The sequence below is a fragment of the Lathamus discolor genome, chromosome 20, assembly GCF_037157495.1.
Source record: "Lathamus discolor isolate bLatDis1 chromosome 20, bLatDis1.hap1, whole genome shotgun sequence".
In the NCBI taxonomy this organism is placed as follows: domain Eukaryota; kingdom Metazoa; phylum Chordata; class Aves; order Psittaciformes; family Psittacidae; genus Lathamus; species Lathamus discolor.
In genome coordinates, this window is record NC_088903.1 from 1,405,937 (window position 1) to 1,425,196 (window position 19,260).

The 19,260-nt window shown below is 50.3% G+C and overlaps 2 protein-coding genes and 1 pseudogene across 2 annotated transcripts in view; 1 reads left to right on the top strand and 2 right to left on the bottom strand.

Annotated features, from left to right (window-relative positions):
* Positions 1 to 19,260, top strand: part of LOC136024280 (acrosin-like) — a 67,462-nt gene that overhangs the window by 18,802 nt on the left and 29,400 nt on the right. The gene's annotated exons all lie outside the window — the stretch shown is intronic.
* The window catches only part of LOC136024279 (acrosin-like), a 19,907-nt gene continuing 647 nt past the window's right edge, over positions 1 to 19,260 (bottom strand). Inside the window, exons 2-4 of the mRNA XM_065699496.1 lie at positions 1,440 to 1,705; positions 904 to 1,052; positions 1 to 360 (exon numbers count right to left, since the gene is read on the bottom strand). Of these exons, the coding sequence (XP_065555568.1) occupies positions 1 to 360; positions 904 to 1,052; positions 1,440 to 1,683 (753 nt within the window). The 5' untranslated portion in view covers positions 1,684 to 1,705. The remainder of the gene's footprint in view (positions 361 to 903; positions 1,053 to 1,439; positions 1,706 to 19,260) is intronic.
* LOC136023866 (kinesin-like protein KIF18B) overlaps positions 12,608 to 19,260 on the bottom strand; it is a 16,324-nt pseudogene continuing 9,671 nt past the window's right edge.

Sequence of the window (19,260 nt, forward strand, 5' to 3'; positions counted from 1 at the left end):
TCAAGTCTTCTTCCCCCCTAGACCCTGCAGCAACTCCCGCACCCGAGTGGCGAATTCCACCAGCACCCGAACCGGGAACGAGCAGAAGCCACTGATGCTGGAGGCCGTGGGCGCCGGCATCGTCTCCTGGGTGGGAGTGTGGGAGACGTGCTGGTGGCTCCATGTCGGGGGCGTGGCGGAGGCTCCCGCGGAGCGGAACATCCCCAGCTGGTAGAGGATCCACTCATGGAAGTGCTGCGTTGAGGTGTAGACCCCCGGATGGTTGGCCCTGGCGCAGCCGCGGCCCCAGCTCGTCAGCCCCACAACCCAGAAGAAGTTGGCGCGCTTGTCCCGGCACATGAGGGGACCGCCGCTGTCACCCTATGGAGGAGAAGGAGAGAGGATGAGGATGGGGATGGGTGGCCATGGCAACGCCGGAGGGGACCGCCACTCTCCCCTGTGGGGATGGAAGGGTTCTCCTTCATTATTTGGGCGTGAAGGGGGACCTTCCACATGGATTGGAGCCGTAGGATGAGGAGTGATGGGTTCCAACTGGAACAGGGGAGTGTGGCTTGAGATAAGGAGAAGTTGTTCCATATGAGGGCGGTGGGACACTGGCATGGGTTGGATGGAGAAGGATGGATGGGGCTTGGAGCAACCTGGTCTAATGGAAGGCGTCCCTGCCCCTTGCTTCCACCTGGATGCTTTAAGCTCCTTCCCAACCTAACCCATTCCATGAACCCGTGCTCATGACACGGTTTAGTGGTGGAATCTCGATGCTCTTAAAGCTCCAGCCTCTATGGTCTGTGCGCAGGGATGACGGCCCAGGAGGCGGATGCGCTTCCGCAGCTGGGATAAGGGGGGATGCAGAGCAAGGCCCTGCGGATGGGAGAGGAGAAGGGAGCCCCGATGGCACATCCCTACCTGGCAGGTGTCGATGCCTCCCTGCGGGTACCCAGCACAGAGGTTGTGTCTCTTGATGGCCCCTCGGTACCAATTGGTGCTGTTGCAGAGCTTGACATCGATGAGGCGGACCTTGGCCTCCTGCAGGGCTGATGGGGACGATGCCCCCGCTGTGGGGACACAAAGGGGGTCAGGGCTGGGGGTACAAGGGATGGCTTTGGGGTATTGGGGGCTGAGAAGCTCAATGGGATCCATCAACACCCCCCCACGGCCTGGGCTGCATCCTCTTTGCTCAGTATCCTCAACATAAGGAGGACGTGAAGGGACCTTCAGCGATGGGACAAGGGCTGATGGTCTCCAGCTCAACCAGAAATGCTCAGGTTGAACAGAATGAAGTGGTGGGACACTGGGATGGGTTGGATGGAGAAGGCTGGTTTGCTCCTTCCCCAGTTGCAGCAATCTCCAATAGGCCTGGATGAGCTTTAACCTCCCTTCCATCCCATTCCATGAACCCATGACCCAGCATTCCAAGGCCAACGGGGCCGTCGGGCACTCACTTCTGGCCTCCCTCGCGCCCCATCCGCTGATGAAGCACTCGGAGAGCTGAGATAGCCTGAGCGTCGCATCGGGCACGCAGGCCAGCTGCACGTGGTACCCGCACTGCACCGGCTGGTCCAGCTCCACCAAGGCGATGTCGAAGCCGCCGGAGATGCCGGTGTAATATTCATGGACCACAACCTGCCGTATCCACCGCTTCTGGGTCTCGGTATTGGCCCAAGCCAGGTCCGTGATTCCGACCATCACGAACCAATCCGTGGTGAAGCTGGGAGGGAGTGGAAGAGCAGGGGTTGGAGCCGTAGGACAAGGGCTGATGGGTTCCGACAGGGACTTGCAGGTTGGAGGTAAGGAAGGGATTCCCTGGGAGGGTGCTGGGGCACTGGGATGGCATGGACGGAGAAGGTTTGGATGCTCCATGCCTGGCAGTGCTCAAGGCCGGCTTGGAGCAAGCTGCTTTACGGAAGGCATCCCTGCCCATGGCAAGGGGTTGGAAGTGGGTGATCCCAAGCTCCTTTCCAACCCAACCCAGCCGATTCCATGATCCATTCGATCCCGTGCCATTCCATTCCATCTCATTCCATGCCATTCTGTGCCATTCTAATCCATTCTATGGAGAAGAGGGGTGGGAAGGAGCCACACTCCTGGTGCTTCCCAAAGGAAAGCACTGCCCCAGGGTGGCTTAGGCTCAAGGGCTGTCAAGCTGGAAGCAGCCTTCTCTTGTGCGCTCTTCCCAGTGCATCCAGGATGGGGAATTGGACAGGATGGGAGCTGCTCCTGGGCTATTCCCTATGGCTGGAATCCCTCCTCTGCCTTACTTTTGCCCGACGAAGCAGTGAGCAGCCGTGAGGACCCACTGGGGGGTGATGAGGGACCCCCCGCAGATGTGCGAGGAGCCGGTGCCCCTGGGGAACTGGATGCTGACGATCCATGGCCAGGCGCCCTGCTGCGCATCCACGCCTCCGACGATGCGTGACGTCCCATAGTAATCAGCCATGGGACGGGTACCGCAAGTGCCTCTGGAAGCAGAAGCCCAACACTTGATGGTTAGCGATGAAGGGCGAGCATGGTCCCACCCCATTGGTGCTGCAGGGACAAGGGACCCTATGGGGTGCCCCATAGCTGCGCTGTGCTACCACATGGGGTGATGGCAAGGAAGTGGGGCTCCCCCAATCCCACCATCCCACTGGTGTGCCCCTGGCTGGGAGCAGCAGCATCTCCCTATGGAATAGCAGGAGCCCCGGGGCCTGGTGCCACTCACCCACAGCTGTCCCAGGAGCCTCGCACCAGCCAGGCCGAGGCCAGCAGGATGACGGCACGGAGCAAAGCCATCGCTGCCAGCACCGCTAAGGGTGACAACAAGGAGCTGCAAGCACCACTGCACCCAAAGCACAACTGCCCCAGGGACACGGGTGCTGGGTGCAGGTCCCTTGGAGCTGGTGCTGATGTCATAGAGAGGCAGGTTCCATGGGGGGAGGTTCAGTGGGGAGGGAATGGGGCGTGACCATGAGGGGTTCCATGGTGTGGGGGGGCATGCTGAGACGGGGGTGTTCTGATGGGCTTGGGGTGATTTGAATCCCTATGGGATGCTCTGGAGCCCTGTGGGATGCTCTGCTTGTGGGATGCACTGAATCCGTCTGGGATGCTCCGGAGCTCTGTGGGATGCTCTGGAGCCCTGTGGGATGCTGTGAATCCCTATGGGATTGATTCTCTGCTTGTGGGATGCTGTGAATCCGAATGGGATGCTCTGCTTGTGGGATGCTCTGACTCTGTGTGGGATGCTCTGAATCTGTTTGGGCTGCTCTGCTTGTGGAATGCTCTGAGTCTCTATGGGATGCTCTGGAGCCCTATGGAATGCTCTGAATCCCTGTGGGATGCTCTGGAGCTCTGTGGGATGCTCTGGAGACCTATTGGACGCTATGAATCCCCATGGGATTGATTCTCTGCTTGTGGGATGCTGTGAATCCGTATGGGCTGCTCTGCTTGTGGAATGCTCTGAGTCCCTATAGGATGCTCTGCCTGTGGGATGCTCTGAATACCTATGGGAAGCTCTGCCTGTGGGATGACCTGAATCCCTGTAGGATGTTCTGCTTGTGAGATGCTCTGAAACCCTATGGGATGCTCTGTTTGTGGGATGATCTGAATCCCTATGGGTTGTTCTGCTTGTTGGATGATCTCAATCCCTATGGGATGCTCTGCTTGTGGGATGCTCTGAATCCCTGTGGGATGCTCTGGAGCCCTATGGGATGCTCTGAATGCCTCTGGGATGCTCTGGAGCCCTATGAGATGCTCTGAATACCTCTGGGATGCTCTGCTTGTGGGATGCTCTGAATCCCTCTGGGATGCTCTGCTTGTGGCATGCTGTGGAGCTCCCTTGTGCCACCAGCTCCTTCCCAAGATCCATACACCAGAGAACATCCACACTGCAGCACAGAGGTGTGGGATCATGGAGTCATGGAATCCTGGAGTCATGCAACGGGTTGGGTTGGAGGCACCTTAAAGCTCTTCCAGCTCCAACCCCTTCCATGGGCAGGAACACCTTCCATAGAGCAGGATGCTCCAAGCCCAATCCAACCATGCCCGCTCCCAAGAACACCCCACAAACCCAATTAACTTGGACGGTTTTACCTCAAGGGTTTCAAACCAGTCCAGCCATGTTTGGAAATCAGTGCACACACAGCCAGAATCGTGGAAGCCACCCACTCAGACGGGGACTCTGGTACAATACGGGGACGCCCTAGGAACTGCCCCAGGAACAGAGGAAGAACGTGTCCAGGGGATGGTGGGATTCTTGAAGCTCCTGGGACTGAACGGTTATCGGGGATCCAGATTAAAGGCCCAACTAATTCAAACCCGAGTTTCCTCCTTAGGATATGAAGTAACAGGAGGACAGAGAGAACTTGGAATCGCCGGAAAAGAAGCCCTTTGTCAAACTCCACGACCGTTGACCGTCAAGGAGCTCCGGATGTTCCCGGGAATGACGGTATGGGGCAGACTTGAGATCCACGATTACGGTGTTCTGGTAGGACCACGCTAGGAACTGTTAAAAGGAAACCCTCCCTCTTTGGAACGGACTGATGCAGCAGAGGGGGCTTTTGGAAATTCAGGAAGAGAGCAAATGAGAGCTGCAGCTCTGGGACTTCCGGATGCAAACCAACCCTGTTGGCTGTATTCTGATGGAAAACAAGGAGCAGCCTCGGGGGTCCTGGCTCAGGGACCCTAGAAAAGGGCAGTGGCATCGTTTGCGAAAGAGCTGAATGAAGCGAGCAGAGCACGGCCCGGATGCCTGAGGGCTGTGGCGGCGGTTCTCATGAATACGGAAGAGGCCGCAAACTCTCCTTGGGACAGAAGATGACTGTACTGGTGTCCATGTTGTATCGGCAGCCCTGGAACAGAAAGGAGCCCACTGGTTATCTCCTTCACGGTTTTCAAAGTACCAGGCCACCCCTGTGGAACAGGATGATATAGAAATTGTGGTCACCGATGTGGTGAACCCAGCATCCTTTCTGCAGGAACAATCGACAGAACCACTAACACACGAGTGCTTGGCCACTGGAGAGACTGCGCATTGGAGCCGACCAGATTTGGTTCTTGGTTTACTGATGGGAACCGCTCCATGAAAAAGGGTGATCGAAAGGCAGGATATGCCCTTACCACCACTTGACAGGTAACAGAAGCTAAACCTTTACCAGCAAACCCCTCTGCCCGGAAGGCAGAAATAACAGCATTATCGAGAGCCTGGAACTGGCTAAAGACAAAAGGATCAATATTTGGGCTGATTCTAAATACGCGTTTGGTGTGGTCCATGCACACGGAGCCATCTGGAAAGAACGAGGGCTTTTGAACAGCCAAGGGAAACAGATTAAACGTGCTGCAGAAACTGCTGTTCGGCTGCCTGAGGAAGGAGCTGTTATGTATTGTAGAGGGCATCAACACGGTGACCCTGATCAGGAAATCGGAACTAATTTGGCCGATTTGGAAGCCAAACGAGCATCTGAACAAGGTAAAATCATGTCCTTAATCCCTGACGGCAAACGGACAACTGGGAAATCTGAACCCAGATATTCAAAAGGGGATGAAAAGCTGACTGAAGATCTGAAAAGACAGGAAAACAAAGAGGGCTGGGTTCAGATAGCTGATGGGCCCACTGTAATTGCCTATAATCCACTCTGGAAGCTGGTTCAGGAGCACAATGAAACTCATTGGCTGAAAACAGAAATCAAACTGGGACAATCGGGTGAGGAAGTTCTCTGGGACAGCAGTGGCAAATCGATTTTTCTGAATGACTGAGCAAAGGAGGTTATTGCTATTTGTTGGTGTTCAAAAGAATATTGGGGACAAGAGCGACAGGTTTGGATTTTCCATTTCACCCTTGCAGACCTGGAGACCGGGGTTAAGAAGATTATACCTGTGTACAAAGCAGTGCCACAGGTGTAAGTCGCTGTTCAAACTGCAATCACTCTATGAATATTAGATGGTTTCGCAGTTCAGTGGTGGCCCGTTCCTGAAGGGAAACGATGGGATGGGTTATGCGGAGAAAATGCTCATAATACTCCACCCCGACTGGAAGGGGGCATGCACCTTAGGTGCTGTGGTACCCATTCTTGCTAGTATTGGGTTCACAAGGGGGGGGTTGTTCCATAATCAATGGTTCCTACATAGATCAAAGTGGCAGAATTGAAACAGACCTGGAGGAAATTTGGAACCAAACGGAAATATTTCATGCAATGACCAACGATGATACCTCCTGGGGTTTTGAAGAAATCTGGTGTCGTGGTTTAAACCCTACCACAAAAGCTCGTTCACTCACTCCCCCCCCCCCCTTTTCTCTTTCTCCCTCTTTCTTTCCTTCCCCCCACCCCAACCCTCCCCGCTCCTGGAGGGATGGGGAGGAGAATCGAGAGAATGTAACTCCCACGGGTTGAGGTAAGAACAGCCCAGTAACTAAGGTATAACACAAATCACTGCTGCTACCGCCAACTGATAAGAGAAAATAGCAAGAGAACACGATACCACCGCCGAGCGAGTTCGAGCCCCCCGAAGTGAGACCGTGCCCTTCCGGGTAACTCCCAGTTACATCCTGGGCATGCCGTGCTGTGGTATGGAATACCTCTTTGGCTAGCTTGGGTCAGGTGTCCTGCCTCTGCTTCCTCCCAGCCTCCCCTCGTCCCCGGCAGAGCATGAGGCTCACAAAGTCCTTGGCCAGAATAAACATTATTTGACAACAACTAAAACCAATCGGTGTTATCAGCTCTGTTCCCAGGCTGGAAGTCAAAACACAGAGCTTGCGCCAGTTACTAAGAAGGAGCAAAACGGCTCCTGGTAAACCCAGGACAGGTGTCGTGTGTGTTCCATCAGAAGTGTGCTCCGCACCTCTTGGCTGTAAGCGGTGCAGGATGGCACCACGTTGTAAGCTCAAGCTCTAATCAGCAGAAACATCGGAAGCAAGGAATGTCCCTGTTGTCTGTGCCCCCAAACACACAGGAAAGGAACCACAGGCATCTCCGTAGCTTGTGATTTGAAAGGTTAAAGGGGGGCACTTAAAAACCCAACTGGTTCCAATTAGGGGAGGCCGTTCCAGGACATGGAATGGAAATGCCACGTGGACTTCACTTACCTTGACCCATGGTCTCCTATAGGAATTAGCAGTCAGTGTTTGGACTTGTAAAGACATCAACAGGAGTACAAAAAGGACTGTGTGACCTGAGCACACTTGTTTTGGCTTTAATGAAAGGAAGGGTATAAAAAACACAAGGGTACTCGATATAAAGGCTTCTTGGTGGAATTTGGGTGTTGGGAGAGTCGTGTCTGGCTTTCCCGGTCGGGATCTGTAAATGAAGGAAGAAGGGTGCTTTAAAACACCTTCACCGACAAGAAAAGCACTCCCTGAACAATACGAAATGCCGTGGCTTTCTCTGAAGCTTGCAAGTAGAGAAAAATCACTGAGTAATTATTTTGATTGCCAATTATCTCCACTATTATCCTGCTGTTCTGTTCTCAGTCCCTTCTGAACTCACTTTTGCTGCCCTTTGGAGGATACAACAGCTTCCCCAGCATCCAAAAGAGGGTTATTCATTGATATAGCCTTCAGATTGATGCAGTTTGAATTACAGTATGTTAAGGTGGAAAGTCTGGTCTCCTCGTTGCACCTAAACAGTGTGGAAATCGCTGAAGTGCCCATCTTTGTCCCCAAAATGGGAAGTTTGTAATTGTTACTGTACTGTTGTTAAGATTTAACAGGTGCAAAACCTTTGCAAGTCACTGGTTGTGAATCGTGTGAAACTGCCACGTCCTGCTAAAAAATACTGATTTATTATGCTATTTATTTGATGGGCTTGTCAGATCTATAGCATTTGAATTGTTTTTAACCCTTACATATTACCTAAGGAGTAAATTTAGTCTGTTCACGAAGATGAGACCTCACCCGGAGCATTGTGTGCAGTTCTGGTGTCCTCAACATAAAAAGGACATGGAGCTGTTAGAACAAGCCCAGAGGAGGCCACGAGGATGATCAGGGGCTGGAGCACCTCCCGTATGAAGACAGGCTGAGGAAGTTGGGGCTGTTCAGCCTGGAGAAGAGAAACTGCGTGGAGACCTCAGAGCAGCCTTCCAGTATCTGAAGGGGGGCTATAGGGATGCTGGGGAGGGACTCTTCGTCAGGGACTGTAGTGACAGGACAAGGGGTAACGGGTTAAAACTTAAACAGGGGAAGTTTAGATTGGATATAAGGAGGAAATCCTTTCCTGTTAGGGTGGTGAGACACTGGAATATAACCCCCATTTTCAAGAAGGGCAAAATGGAAGACCCGGGGAATTACAGAGCAGTCAGTCTCACCTCCATGCCTGGTTAAATCTTGGAGCACATTCTCCTGGATGGCATGCTAAGGCACATGAAAAACAACAAGGTGCTTGGTGGCAGCCAGCATGGCTTCACTAAGAGGAAATCCTGCCTGACCAATTTGGTGGCCTTCTATGATGGGGCTACAGAACTGATGGATAAGGGTAAAGCAGTTGATGTCATCTACCTGGACTTGTGCAAAGCATTTGACACTGTCCCACACGACATCCTTCTCTCTAAATTGGAGAGATATCAATTTGATGGATGGACCACTCGGTGGATAAAGAACTGGCTGGACGGCCACACACAAAGAGTTGTGGTCAGTGGCGCGATGTCCGGCTGGAGACCGGTAACGAGTGGTGTCCCTCAGGGATCGGTGTTGGAACCGGTCTTGTTTAACATCTTCGTCGCTGACATGGACAGTAGGATTGAGTGCGCCCTCAGCACGTTTGCCGATGACACCAAGCTGTGTGGTCCGGTTGATACGCTGGAGGGAAGGGATGCCATCCAGAGGGACCTTGACACGCTTGTGAGGTGGGCTGATGCCAGCCTTATGAAGTTCAACCACGACAAGTGCAGGGTCCTACACCTGGGTCGGAGCAATCCCAGGCACAGCTACGGACTGGGCAAAGAAGAGATTCAGAGCAGCCCAAGGAGAAGGACTTGGGGGTGCTGGTCGATGAGAAAATGAACATGAGCCGGCTGCAGTGTGCGCTCGCAGCCCAGAAACCAACCGTATCCTGGGCTGCATCCAACCAGCAGGTGGAAGGAGGTGATCCTGCCCCTCTACTCTGCTCTTGTGAGACCTCACCTGGAGCATTGTGTGCAGTTCTGGTGTCCTCAACATAAAAAGGACATGGAACTGCTGGAACAAGTCCAGAGGAGGCCACGAGGATGATCAGGGGCTGGAGCACCTCCCGTATGAAGACAGGCTGAGGAAGTTGGGGCTGTTCAGCCTGGAGAAGAGAAGCTGCGTGGAGACCTAATAGCAGCCTTCCAGTACCTGATGGGGGCCTATAGGGATGCTGGGGAGGGACTCTTCATCAGGGACTGTAGTGACAGGACAAGGGGTAACGGGTTAAAACTTAAACAGGGGAAGTTTAAATTGGATGTAAGGAGGAAATTCTTTCCTGTTAGGGTGCTGAGGCACTGGAATGGGTTGCCCAGGGTGGTTGTGAGTGCTCCATCCCTGGCGGTGTTCAAGGCCAGGCTGGATGAAGCCTTGTGTGGGATGATTTAGTGTGAGGTGTCCCTGTCCATGGCAGGGGGGTTGGAACTGGATGATCTTGAGGTCCTTTCCAGCCCTAACTATTCTAGGATTCTATGATTCTATGTTTGTGCACATCTCACACACACATGTGCACATCCATGTGTACCCATGCGCCCAGGGATGCTCACACGTGCGCCTCCATCCCTCTACAGCCATGTGCAGCACACATGTGCCTGCCCTCGCACGTGTGTGCCCTGGGCAGATGTACACCCGCGCTGCGGTCCCTGCCCATGGCCGCAGCCCTAGAGCTGCACACACTCATCCACCCTTCCATGGGTGCACCAGGCACAGGCACAGCCACCCTGCTCTGCACACGCGGGCACCCATGGCCAGGGCACCCATGGCCACAGCCCCCGGACAGCCCCAGCATGAGCATGGACAAAGTGGGGTCTGGAGGCACAGGGCTGTAAGGGACATGGGGGTCCACACGGATGCCACCACAAGAGGCAGCCAGGATGAAGCTGGGGGCAGGGGGTCACTGTAGGGATGCTGAGGACAGGGATGGGGACAGCTCGCACAGGCTGGCAGCGAGGTGGCATCTGATGGCTGGGAAAGGCTCCCTGAGTGCTGCAGCACAGGGACAGCAGCCAGGCCCTGCTGGACCACAGCCACCAGCACCGGGACACCGACAGCATCCGGACAGGGACGGTTGTGGCAACAGTCATGGGTGCGACCTGTGGGCACCCAGAGGCACTGCTTGCAGTGGGGCACAGTGGTGGCACTGGGGCAGCGCTGAGGGCCAACCTCTTGCTGCCGCATCCCCATTTAACCCAAGAAGTTCACAGAATCCCAGAATCCCAAGGGTTGGAAGGGACCTCAAAAGATCATCTAGTGCAACCCCCCTGCAAGAGCAGGGTGACCTACAGTACATCACACAGGAACTTGTCCAGGCGGGCCTTGAATATCTCCAATGTAGGAGACTCCACAACCCCCCTGGGCAACCTGTTCCAGTGCTCTGTCACTCTTACAGTAAAGAAGTTCTTCCTGATGTTAACGTGGAACTTCCTATGCTCCAGTTTACACCCATTGCCCCTTGTCCTAGCACTGGATATCACTGAGTAAAGCCTAGCTCCATCACCCTGACACCCACCCTTTACATATTTGTAAACTCTGATGAAGTCACCCCTCAGTCTCCTCTTCTCCAAGCTAAAGAGACCCAGCTCCCTCAGCCTCTCCTCATAAGGGAGGTGTTCCACCCCCTTCATCATCTCCGTGGCTCTGCGCTGGGCTCTTTCAAGCAATTCCCTGTCCTTCTTGAACAGAGGGGCCCAGAACTGGACGCAATATTCCAGATGCGGCCTCACCAAGGCTGAGTGGAGGGGGAGGAGAACCTCTCTTGACCTACTATCCACACCCTTTCTAATGCCCCCTAAGATGCCATTTGCCTTCTTGGCCACAAGAGCACATTGCTGGCTCATGGTCATCCTCCTGTCCACCAGGACCCCCAGGTCCCTTTCCCCTTCGCTGCTTTCCAGCAGGTCAACCCCCAACCTCTGCTGGTCCATGGGGTTGTTCTTCCCCAGGTGCAAGACTCTACGCTTGCCCTTGTTGAATTTCATCAAGTTTCTCCCCGCCCAACTCTCCAGCCTGTCCAGGCCTCGCTGAATGGCAGCACAGCCTTCGGGTGTGTCAGCCACTCCTCCCAGTTTTGTGTCCTCAGCGAACTTGCTGAGGGTGCACTCAGTTCCCTCATCCAGGTCCTGGATGAAAATATTAAACAGCACCGGTCCCAGCCCCGACCCCCGAGGGACTCCACTAGTCACAGACCTCCAGCTAGATTCTGCGCCATTGACCACAACTCTCTGCCTTCTTCCTTTCAACCAGTTCTCGATCCACCTCACTACTTGATCGTCAAGCCCACACTTCCTTTGCTTATCTATGAGGATGCTGTGAGAGACAGTATCAAATGCCTTACTGAAATCAAGAAAAACCACATCTACCGCTCTACCTTCATCCCTCCACCTAGTCACTTCCTCATAGAAGGCTATAAGGTTGGTCAGACGTGACTTCCCCTCATAAAACCATGTTGGCTGTTCTTAATGACCCCCTCATCCTTGATATGGCTAGAGATGGAGTCAAGAATAAGTTGTTCCATCCCCTTTCCAGGGATGGAGGTAAGGCTGACCGGTCTATAACTACCCGGGTCCTCCTTCTTGCCCTTCTTATAGACTGGTGTGACATTTGCCATCCGCCAATCCTCAGGCACGTCTCCCAGCACAGCCCCCTCTTAATGAGGCAAAGGAAGCAGGAGCAGGCTGGAAGGTTTAAGTGGAGGCTTCCAGGCTGGGAGCAGGCAAAGGCGAAGGCGCCGCTGCCAGGCAGGAAAGGGCAGGAGGAGCCGGTGCCCCCGGTCCCCACGGGACTGCAGCACACCCGGAGCCACGGCCCCTCCGTCCTGCTCCCACCACACTTGCCCATCTTGGAGGGTGGCTACGAGGAGCTGGTGCAGGCAGCCAGATGTGTGCCAGCGCCCACGTGTGCCGGAGCCCACATGTGCCTTGGCAAGGCAGCAAAGGGGGTCAGGGGGTGCAAGGGACAAGTGCGGTCCCAGGGTAGGGATGCTCAGAGCTCTCTGCCCCAGGCCTGGGGCTTTGCAAGCAGCCGGAGCAAGGGGGACACAGAGAGCAGGGCGGCAGCAGCAGGGTTTTAGCAAGGGGGGAACAGCACCGAAGCACCCAAAGCAGCAGGGGCTGGGCCTGCACTCCAGGACACGGCCCAGGCTGGACGCCCCCAGCACAGCAAAGGGGCAGAAGGCACCCGCAGGAACCCCTGCATGAGCGGGGAAGCCACGATGGAGCTCAGCCCCAGGAGCAAGGGCCTTTGCCAGGCCCAAACCCAGCTCCCCCCAGGAGGGGGGCAAGAAGAAGCAGCCGATGTCTCTGCTCAGCCCTCTGCTTTGAACCAAACTATTTATGAACGACAATAAATCATCTGCTGCAAAACACATCCAGGGCTGGGCTGGGAATGGGGGACAGGGAAAGGGGGACAGGGAATGAGGACAAGGAATGGGGGACAGGGAATGGGGACAGGGCAGGGACTTGGGGGTGACTGTGAGCAGAAGAAACACTTAAGGGGAGCGCTGTGGGGCTGCAAGGAGGACGCAGAGGAAGGAAGAAATCTGGTAACTGGGTTAGGGACACGGGGAGGGATCCGGGAGCCGTCAGCGCAAGAGCTTCATTGGCTGGGGGCGGGCGCAAGGGGTTGGGGACAGTTCCTTGGGTCTCCTCCTGCTGCCCTTCCGGGTGCTGTTCCCCCAGCGAGGCTCTGAGGAAGACAAGAGCAGAGAAACAGATGAGGCAGCTCCTGGGCAACAGCAGCAAACCCAGAGCCCCTCCTGAGGAGGATCCAAGCCTCCTCCTGATTGGGAGAAAACTCCAGGAACAAACTTGCCAGCAAAGTTTTCAAGCTGACAAGCAGGTATTCTTTATTGCGGCGCCGGGAGACACGGGGGAGAGCTCCTCCTAACGTGTGTCTCTCTGTTGCTCCACAGGCTGTCCTTATCTAGTCCCTGGGCACACATACATTACGTCGTTTTCCAGAAAGCTCCCCGCATGCGTACAGAATTGTGGCGGTGGTCTCTGAGGGTCGTTTACTTCCTCCAACAATCTTCATCACTTCTGGCAGCCTTTGGAGCATGCGCAGTAGATGCTCATACCAGTTTAATTGGTTCGTTAGCACAGGAGACATAATAATCCTCCTATCCTCCTACTTATCAGTTAGTTTAACTGTAGCCCATCCTGGACACCTGCCATTCCCAGATACTCCTTATCCCTGTGTCCTTTTCTGTCCTTTTGCAAATTCTTTTGCAACATTTTATATATTACCATTACCATCAAAAGTCTTTTGAAATAATTTCCCGTTTCTACTTGGCGCTTAATTTCACTCCTTTTCCAGTCTTTATAATTTATCATAGCATTTACAACACCAGAGAGAACATTGTATCATACCACAAGTAATCAATAGTAAAATAATTAACACCAATATAGCTGCAACCAGTTGCCTCAACCAGGAGAGATCAGGTAATCATGAAGTTAACCCTTTCCATATTTTTTTTCAAAACCCCAGGAGGTGTCATCCGTGGCCATTTCATGAAATATCTTAGTTTGTTTCCAAATTTCCTCCAGATCTGTTTCAATTCTGCCACTTTGGTCTATATAGGAGCAACAGCTTTCACTGATTATGGAACAAACCCCTCCTTGTGATGTCAATAACATGTCTAGAGCCATTCGGTTTTGTAATACCACCTTAGATAGGCTAGTTATCTCTCGTTCTGCCTGGATTATATCAATGTTTTTACTTTCCATTTCCTCTATGGTTGCTGAGATATTTATAATTCACTTATTCCCAAAGATAGAATTAGCCCTCTTACAAAACTATGAAATGCAGTGTGCTGTTCAATAATAGGGTTAAACCCTTGCTTAATCTGTTTAGCAAAATTGGGTATTACAGCACCTAAGGTGCATGCCCCCGTCTAGTTGAGGGCTAGAGTCTTATAAGCATTTTCTCCACATAACCAATACCATCCTTTCCCTTTAGGAATGGGCCACCACTGAATTATGATACCATCTATATTAATAGTGTGATTGCGATTTGAATGGTGACCTACATCTGTGGCATTTAAACAAGCATGATCTCCTACCCTGGTTCCCAGTGTAATACATCTTTGTGCACAGGTGTAATATTTATTACCTGCATTAAGATTAACTATTCCAAATTTTAACTTTTCCTTCGAATACAGATTGCTAGTGTTCACCCACAAATTTGTCCATGAGACAGTGTTAGGAATTGGAACTCCAATTAATGGGAGATCCAGGCTTTCTCCTGATTTAGGCAACTGTGCACAAACCCAACAGTCAGTACGATTGAAAACCTTAGTGATATTCTGCACTAATTTCAGGTGTAAGTTCTGGTCCCAAGCTTGTGCTCCGGTTATCATATGAGTCCTAATTGTGACCGACGCAATTTCATACGCAAGGGTCCTGAAGGTTTGACCTGCCATGTCTTCTCTGGCTCTGGTGCTTTCTTTATTCTTGAGTAATGCATTCAAGCAGGTTGTTCCTTTATCTTCACTGCTGTAAAGGTGGTCAGTAATCTCTGGTACGGTCCGCTCCACTTCTCCTGTAGAGGATCTCCAGAAAAATTCTTAACATAAACCCAGTCTCCAGATCTGAAAGGGTGGATCGGATAATCCAAACCTCTTGCTCTTGTCCCTACTATTCTCTTATTTATCTCTTCCAATTGTTTTCCTAAATTAATCAAAAACTGTCGTAGATAGCCTTCTCTCACTTTCTGAAGACTTTCCCCTGTAAACTGGGACTGATATCGTCTTCCATACAAAATCTCAAATGGGCTAACCTCTTCTTTCGACCGAGGTTTAGTTTGAATTCTTAATAGAGCCAGTGGTAACGCCTGGTACCAATATAAATTTGTTTCCGGACATATTTTACTAATCTGTTTAATCAGATGGTTCATCTTTTCTACTTACCCACTGGCCTGAGGCCTGTATGGAACACGTAGTTGCCAATCAATTTCAAATTTTTTTGCTAATTTCTTGTGACAATTTTGCACTAAAGTGTTAACCTCAGTCTGAAGAAATTGCCTCTGGTACTCCAAAACGAGGTATGATCTCGTTAAATAATATTTTAATCGCTTGTCTTGCATTATTTATCCTACAAGGGAATGCTTCTGGCCAGCCTGAAAAAGTATCCTTTAACACCAACAAATATTGATAACCTCCTTTTCTTGATAATTCAGAAAAATCTGTTTGCCACTGCTGTCCCAGATAACTTCCTCTCACAATTGTCCTAATTTGATTTCTATTTTCACTTTTAGGATTATTCTTAAGACATAGCTGACATTGTTTTGTCACTTACTGAACTATAGTATATAGATTTCTTCCTACAATTTGTTTGTTTAAGTGTTTATACAAAGAGTTACTATCACAATGAGTTTTATTATGTTCCTCCTGAACTAACTTCCAGAGTTGGTTATATGGGGTTACAATTCTCCCATCAGGTATCTGAACCCCACCCTCTTTATTTTCCTGTCCTTTTAGATCTTGAATCAATTTTCTATCCTCTTTTGAATACCTAGGTTTAGATTTCTCAATTGTTAGTTTGCCATCAGGGATTAAGGACATGATTTTAGATTGTTCAGCTGCTCGTTTGGCTTCAAAATCGGCCAAATTATTTCCAATTTCCTGATCAGAGTCACCTTGATGTCCTTTACAGTACATAATAGCTACTTGTTCAGGTAGCTGAACAGCTTCTAGTAATTGTAGAATTTCTGTAGCATGTTTAATCTGTTTCCCTTGTGTATTCAAAAGTCCTTGCTCTTTCCAGATAGCACCACGTGCATGGACCACACCAAATGCGTATTTAGAATCAGTCCAAATATTTATCCTTTTATCTTCAGGCAGTTCCAGGGCTCTCGTTAATGTTATTATTTCTGCCTTCTGGGCAGAGGTGTTTGCTGGTAAAGGTTTAGCTTCTATTACCTGTGAAGTGGTGGCAACGGCATATCCTGCCTTTCGTTCACCTGCTTTCGTTCATGAAGCTACTACCTCAGTAAACCGAGAATCAGCGCCTTCCAGAGGTTTTTCTCTCAAGTCTGGTCGGCTCAAATACACAGTCTCTATGGTGGCCAAGCAATTGTGTGTTAGTAGTTCTGTCAGTTGTTCCTGAAGAAAGGATGCTGGATTCACCACATCGGTGACCACAATTTCTATATCATCCTGTCCCACAAGGGTGGCCTGGTATTTTAAAAACCGTGAAGGAGATAACCAGTGGGCTCCTTTCTGCTCCAGGACTGCTGATACTGCATGGGACACTAGCACAGTAATCTTCTGTCCCAAGGTGAATTTGCGAGCCTCTTCAATATTTATGATGACTGCGGCCACAGCCCTCAGGCATCCGGGCCATCCTTTGCTCGCTTCATCCAGTTGTTTTGAAAAATATGCCACTGCCCTTCTGTATGGTCCTAGTTTCTGAGCAAGGACCCCCAAGGCTATTCCTTGTTTTTTATAGGAATATAGCCTAAAGGATTTAGTCACATCCGGAAGTCACAGAGTTGCAGCTCTCATTGGCTCTGTTTTTAAATTTTTAAAAGCCCCTCTGCTGTATCAGTCCGTTTTAAAGAGGGAGGGTTTCCTTTCAACAGTTCATACAGTGGTCTTACCAGAGCACCATAATCATGGGTCCAAAGTCTGCACCCATCCGGTCATTCCCAGGAATGCCTGGAGCTCCTTGGTGGTTGACGGTCATGGAGTCTGACAAATGGCTTCTTTTCTAGCAGCTCCAAGTTCTGTCTGTCCTCCTGCTATTTCATATCCTAGGTAGGAAACTCAGGTTTGGATTAGTTGGGCCTTTCATTTGGATACCCAATAACCATTCAGTCCCAGAAAATTGAATAATTCCACTGTCCACTGGATACACTCTGCCTTTGTTTCTGTAGCAATTAATAGGTCATCCACATATTGTAACAGAGTCCCGTCTGAGTAGGTGGCTTCTGTGATTCTAGTTCTCGTGCTAGCTGATTTCCAAACATTGCTGGACTGTTTTAAACTCTTTAGTTAATACTGCCCAAGTTAACTGAGTTTCCCTTTCTGTGTCAGGATTTTCCCATTCAAAAGCAAATAACTTTGGCTTTCTTTGGCCAATGGTAAGCAAAAGAAAGTGTCCTTTAAGTCCAGGACGGCAAACCATTTCTGATTATTATTCAGTTTAGCCAATAAGTCATACAAATTAGCTACTACTGGACGAATATACTCTGCTGTTTTGTTGATTGCCCTGAGATCTTGAACCAATCTGCACCTTTTGCCATCATATTCCTTTAGTGTCCAGATAGGAGTGTCATATTCCAAGTCACATTCAATTAATAATCTATATTTTAAAATGTATCAGTGATCGTTGATTCCCTTTGATCTTCTAATTTTGAGGGATATTGTTTTATTCTAATTGAGCAAGGCTCCCCCTCCTTTTTATTGACACTTTAAGAGGCAAAGCATTTTTCGCCTTACCTGGAACTTCAGGTGCCCATACTCCCAGATATACCTGATTAAGTTTTTCTTCTATTGCAGGGAGGTCCTCCTGTTTGCTTTTCTGCTGAATTAAAGATAAACTCAAAACTGCAATTAATTGATTATTTTTAACTCTAAATTCCATTTTGCCTTCTTTAAATGTTGCTTCTCACCCTAATAAAGATTTTAGAGAATTTGGCATGCATAAAAATTTATGCATTCCTATTTGTTTTCCCAATTTGTACTTTAAAGGTTTCAGAAAGAATGCTTCACTTTTTTTTTTCCTGGGGGCCAGTAGCTCCCACATCTGTAGCGAATTCTTTTCTCTCTGATTTAATACCAAATAACTTGCTCCTGTAATTGCTAAAATTCCACTTTATTTCCTCTAGTCTCTAGTTTTAATTTAACCAGTGGATCTGGTAAGGTAGATTCCCCAGGTCCCCGTCAGTCTAGTTGCAATTCAGTCACCGGATCCACCCCATGGCACTGCCCCCCCACCCAGGGCAGTCTCACTTCCAGCGTCCAAACTCCCCACAGCCCGCACACCGATCCGCTTCCACAGAAGAAGAGCCCACTCCCCCACCTCTGCCCGACATCCCTCCTCCCAGGCTCAAACACAGGAGCTGCTCGAGCTCCCCTCCTTTCCCCCTTGGTTTTCCCTTTTGTTTTTTATCTCACAGTTGCTCACCCTGCTCTGCAGAGGCTGCAGGTGCCTGCCTCTGCAACAGCACTTCTGCTTTAACCCTTTCCTAACTCTGAATGTGAATCTGCCGCTTTTTGCCAGTGGCAGCAATCTCTTCCTCCTTATCAATATCAGATAGGACAGGTGCAGAGGGTGCTCCTCTCAGAGGTACCTGTGACACATACTTTTCCAACCTACCTTCCTGATTACTGTTTTTTAACTTTAAACATCTTTCCCCAATATCACAGGCTGAACAGCATCTCTCCATCTTAACTTTCAGTTTTTCCCTGTCCTTTTCCAAAGCGAAAATTAAGGGATCTGGCAGAGCTATATTAATTCTGCATTCAGTCCCTCACTCCACGTGGTTTCTTAAAGTGAAAAACACATCTGCATACATTACTTCATCCCATATTCCTTGCCACCTCAAAACAACATTAATTGTAACAATATATCATAGTTCAGAGTTCCATTTTCAGGCCATTTTCCCTGATTTTCCAAAATATACAAAGGCCACCATCGGTTACAATATTTTACCAATGTTTTCTTATTTACCGAGCCCCCAGGAGACCCTCCAAGTTACTTCCAGTGTGCCAAAATGCACCCTAAAAGACTCTTTTTCAAGATCTCTTCACTCTGCTGACTTTCCATTATCAGTCTCACATTCACACACACACACGGGATCCCACAGACACACTGCACACAGTTACAACACTGGAGACAGAGACTAAAATTCTATCAAACAAACAACAGTTAATAACACAGTTATAGCATCCTGTCACCAATACCAAAGCACACGACCAAAATCCTTAACGTAACAAGCCACAAAATAAATCAAATACCAACAAGATCCAAAACCATTTCCACAAGACACCCCCTGCGTCTTGTAGGACCCAAACCACAAGAAGCCCCCTGCTTCTTGTGGGTGTATACCAAACGGACGCTAGCAGCCGGGTATTCGCCTTTACCCACGAGATTTCCTATCTCGATTTACGGAAGGCTTCCAAACCTTGCGTACGC